Raw genomic sequence first — 4,586 nt, forward strand, 5'->3', positions numbered from 1 at the left:
CGGCACCCAGGCGCCAGGGGGCCCCGGAGAGAAAGGGGCTGGGGTGCAGGGGCCGGGGCTGGGGGAGCCATGAGGGAGAGGCCCTTCCTGACCAGGGAGACCCCACCCCAACCAGCAAGCACACTCACGCCTGCCCTTCCCCCGTGACCTCCCTGGCCCCCTGGCATGCGGGCTCAGAGTGTGGAAACTGTGGGCCCCCAGCCCCAGTCACACAGACAGAGGCCGCGATGTGTGGGGGCCTCGCTCCCCCGCCAGCCACAAGTGGCACCAATGTCTTACTTCACAGCGGCCTCCCGGATGCGTGGGCAGGAAGGGAGGGTCTCCATCAGGCACAGGGCACCTTCCTGAGAGATGCTGTTGCCACTCAGGCTGGAAGAGAAACGAGGTTTGGGCTGGGGTGTGGGGGCAGCACCTCCATGAGCCCTTCCCAGCCCCCCCTGCCTCCCCTCCAGCTGTCATTTCCGGGAGGGGAGACCTCCATGTCCAAGTGTCCATTCCCCAGGTGGAGGCACTGGGGTCCAGGCAGAGGCCAGAGGGGCCCCATCTCCGTACGGGCAGCGTGGCCCCCCCCCGCCCCCGTCCTCCAGAGCTGCACCCTCTGGGCCTGCTGGCCTTTGGGTCTGGGACAGGCCAGGCTGGCAGCTCCGGCCCCACACGGAGCACCCAGCTCTGTTGCCTAGCAACGGGCTGTATCCTGGCCCTGGCTGCCTGCCTCCCAGCTCCCTGGGGAGATCAGGGGAGCGTGTGGATGACTTCCTGGGACCCTCCCTGCTGTGGGGACATCTCTAAATCCGTGTCCTGTGGATTTGGTCAGAGCAGCTTCAGGGACGGGGTGGGCCACGAGCTGGGACAGCTGAGATCCCGCGTCAGCTGCGTAGGGGTGCATGGCGTCAGCTGCGTAGGGGTGCATGGCGTCAGCTGCGTAGGGGTGCATGGCCGCTCCCCGCACAGTCATTGGGAGCCACCAAGCTTCAGTCGCAGCTGCTCCTGGTTGTCTGGTGGAGGCTCTTCCCAGGGTGGGCAACGAGAGGAAGAGGAAAGGGCCCAACGTGGGGGTGTCAAGGCAAGAACCACCCCTTTACCCCCAAGTCCTTGTCCTCTGGAGTTCTCTGGGGACCCCTCAAAAGATCCCTCCGCCTGGCCGGCGTGGCTCAGGGGTTGAACACTGACCTATGAACCAGGAGGTCATGGTTCAATTCCCTGTCAGGGCACATGCCAGGGTTGCGGGCTCGATCCCCAGTGTGGGGCGTGCAGGAGGCAGCTGATCCATGATTCTCTCTCATCATTGATGTTTCTATCTCTCTCTCCCTCTCCCTTCCTCTCTGAAATCAATCAATCAATCAATAAAAATTTATACACATATATAAAAAGATCCCTCCAAACCCATGCTCTGGGCCCAGGAAGGCTTCCTCTTTGCTTTCCTTGCAGCTGCTCATCACTTACTCAAGAGAACCCGAGATGGGCAACCGAGGCAGACACATCAGCAAGCACCTGAGCCCGCCGTCACCCAGCTGGTTGGCTGACAGGCTGTAGGAGGTAAGAGGAGGCGGTTGACGTCAGAGCTGCATCGCTGCCAATCCACCCACACAGCACCCTCATCACCACCTTCACATCACCCCCGCCAGTCAGCGCTGCTCCATCCCAACATCACCACCACCACCAGCTTCATCCCATCGTCACTCCTTGAATTCCCCAAGCCCACCACCACCACCATCATCTCCACTAGGATCATCACCAATTATCACCACCACCACCACCACCATCACACAGCAGCTCCGTGTCCCCGTCATCATCCCCCTCACCAGCACCACAGTTAACCAGCCCTCATCTTCCCCTTCAATAGCTGCTGACCACTCCCAGGACTCCAGCAGGCTTGCGGGAGTTCGAGAAAACCCAATTCGCTTTGACTATGCCCTTGGCCCGCGTCAGTTGGGAGCTGCCATTTTGGAACCAGAGTAAATTCAGGAAAAAGGTATTTGGGGGCTGTATTTACCCAATAGAGCTCCTCTTTCAACTTGGGAATGCAACATCGGAAACTGGGCTTGAGTACTTTCTTACTTCCCTTCACTGGAGCAGCCTGGGGTTTTAGCCGCAGTGTAGGAACGATATAACCTGCCTGCCTGGGGTATCTGATTTTACCCTGCATCTTTGACCTCATTTTGCCCCTGATTTTGACACTCCCGAGGCTTATCTATTTCGTCTTTTCCTGAGATACGGTAAAAATTAGCTTGTTTCACAAAGCCCCTTAATCATCTTTAAAATAAGAAAAAGTGCCCTCTACAATGAAAAAAGCAAACAAACAAGAGAAAAACTCAAAAGACATATTGCTTATTCCTTTTTCGCTGACATACATAATTTTGCCCTGGCCCATGTGGCTCAGTTGGTTGAGCATTTTCCCATGCACCCAGAGGTTGCAGGTTTGATTCCCAAGCAGGGCACACGCCTGGGTTTCAGGCTCCAATCACCAGTGTGGGGCGTGTAGGAGGCAGCCGATAGATATCTCTCTCTCTCACTCACTGATGTTTCTCTCTCTCTCTCTCTCTCTCTCTCTCTCTCTCTCCTCCAAAATCAACAAAAATTATTAAAATCAATGGAAAACATATTTAAAAAATAAAATACATTATTTTCATCAGCCACATTTCTCTTCTTGGCCACCTCATGACAGGAAGTTAATTTAATTTTTTTGGACAGCTCTCTTTCACTCCTGCAGGCCCTTAGCTGGACTCCCTGCCAGCTGTGAAAAGACTCTGCATTGTATTAGCTGTGTGACCTTGAGCAAGTCCTTGAACTCTCTGAGCCTCAGCTTTCCCATGTGCAAAATGGGGATAATAGTACCTGGGTTTGTCGGAAGGACGAAAAGACGATCTAAGGCACTTAGGTCAGTGGAGAAGGGCCCAATAGTGTTTGCTATTATTATTATTATTTTATTTTTCTACCCACGTGGGGGCTGCACTATTTGGGCATCCAAGACAGGCCACATGGATACCACTTCTCAACAGCACGAAAGCTCACGAGTCCCCCCCCCAGCTGACTCCAGGACCCCCCTCAGGCCGAGGCATGTGGTACCTTTAACCCCCTGCCAGGCAAACCAACGGACCCTTCGCTTAGTGCCCATCAGCCAGCAGAGCTCCGATGCCTTGATCAACGCGAGGCCAACGGGCTCCTGTGGCCCTTATGAAGGGCTCCCCAACTTAGATCCAGGGCACACTCTGAAGTAGCTCCACTACGGCAGGAGTAGGGGTGGGTGGGATAACATGGTACAGAGAAACCTTAAGGGTGTGACCCACAGTCCTGGGCTGGGGTTGAGTGCACACATGCGCGCACACACACATACCCTCCAGTGCCACCCAGGTGCTCACTCCCAGACTGCTCTCCCTGCTCCTCTCCTCATACTTACTCCAGCTGACTGAGGTCCTCACACTTCCTCAGCAACTCACACAGTGGCTCCACGTGCATCTGGCTGAGGCCGCAGCCCGTGAACCTGCTGGGGGAGGGGGAACGAGCCGGAGCTGGGGCGGTGAGCCACTCAGACCCACTCCGCCCTGGCTTGTCCTGGTGTGGCCTCACCCAAGCTTGGACTCTCTGGAACTATCCACTTCCACCACTTCCACCTTCCCCACAGCCGGTCCCACTGGCGCCCCTGTGCTCCCTCTGGGGAGGTGGCTCTGGAAGGGGGAACTTGCTGAGATGCAAAGTCTGCGAACTCAGCCCAGCCCCACTGAGTCAGCACCTCTAGGGGCAAAGCTCTCTGATTCAACCTCCAGCTGGAGAATGCCAGCTCTTGGGGTCATTAAAAAAATCTATCTATATATAAAGAGGTAATATGCTAATTGGTCCTAACGGTGTCCCAGCCACGACTGGTCAACGGCTGCATGTGCACAGGAGCTGGTGGGCGGGAACAGGGGCAGGGACTTGGGTGGGGACACAGACAGGGGGGCCTGCCTGAGCCACCACGGCGCGGCTTGAGCAGGCCCGGAGTGGATCTACTTAATTCCCTTTTAATGTGCATGAATTTCATGCAACGGGCCACTCGTATGTATATATTTTTAGAGAGAGGAAGGAAGAGAGAGAGAAACATCACCGAAACCACAAGTGTGTGCCCTGACCAGGAATTGAACCCACGACCTTTCGGTGCACGGGACAACGCCCAACCAACTGAGCCACACAAGCCACACAAGGACTCAGAGTCATTTTAATGAAAAGACATGGGGTAGGGAGCAGGGTGAGGTCTACTCTTGAGAAGGCTATTGTTGCTGGAATGAAAATGAGTGGCGACTCTGCCTTTGAAAGAGGCCTAACCTTCAACTATATAACAAGGCAAAGGAAGAGCCTGTGACCAGCTAGCAACTGAGGGGAAAAAAATCTTAAAATCAGAAAGTTCCTAAAATCCATATTTCAAAAAATTTTTTTTCGAATTAAAGAGTCACATTTATTGCAATCTGGGACTATGAGGGGCCATTCCCCAAATCTCATAGTAATAAGATGGTAGAAAAACCAGACTTATATAGGCAAAAGTCACAAAGGTATTGATTACATCCCAGGGTTTGGAATGAGGACCCTGGTTTGCACAAAGCAGTTACAGAAGC

At 54.6% G+C, this 4,586-nt stretch overlaps 1 protein-coding gene across 1 annotated transcript in view; it reads right to left on the reverse strand.

The window, feature by feature from the left end:
* NLRC5 (NLR family, CARD domain containing 5) overlaps window positions 1-4,586 on the reverse strand; it is a 99,764-nt gene that overhangs the window by 30,476 nt on the left and 64,702 nt on the right. The window contains exons 28-30 of the mRNA XM_014545525.1: window positions 3,398-3,484; window positions 1,444-1,527; window positions 280-369 (exon numbers count right to left, since the gene is read on the reverse strand). Of these exons, the coding sequence (XP_014401011.1) occupies window positions 280-369; window positions 1,444-1,527; window positions 3,398-3,484 (261 nt within the window). The remainder of the gene's footprint in view (window positions 1-279; window positions 370-1,443; window positions 1,528-3,397; window positions 3,485-4,586) is intronic.

Source organism: Myotis brandtii, unplaced genomic scaffold, assembly GCF_000412655.1.
Source record: "Myotis brandtii unplaced genomic scaffold, ASM41265v1 scaffold411, whole genome shotgun sequence".
Taxonomy (NCBI): Eukaryota; Metazoa; Chordata; class Mammalia; order Chiroptera; family Vespertilionidae; genus Myotis; species Myotis brandtii.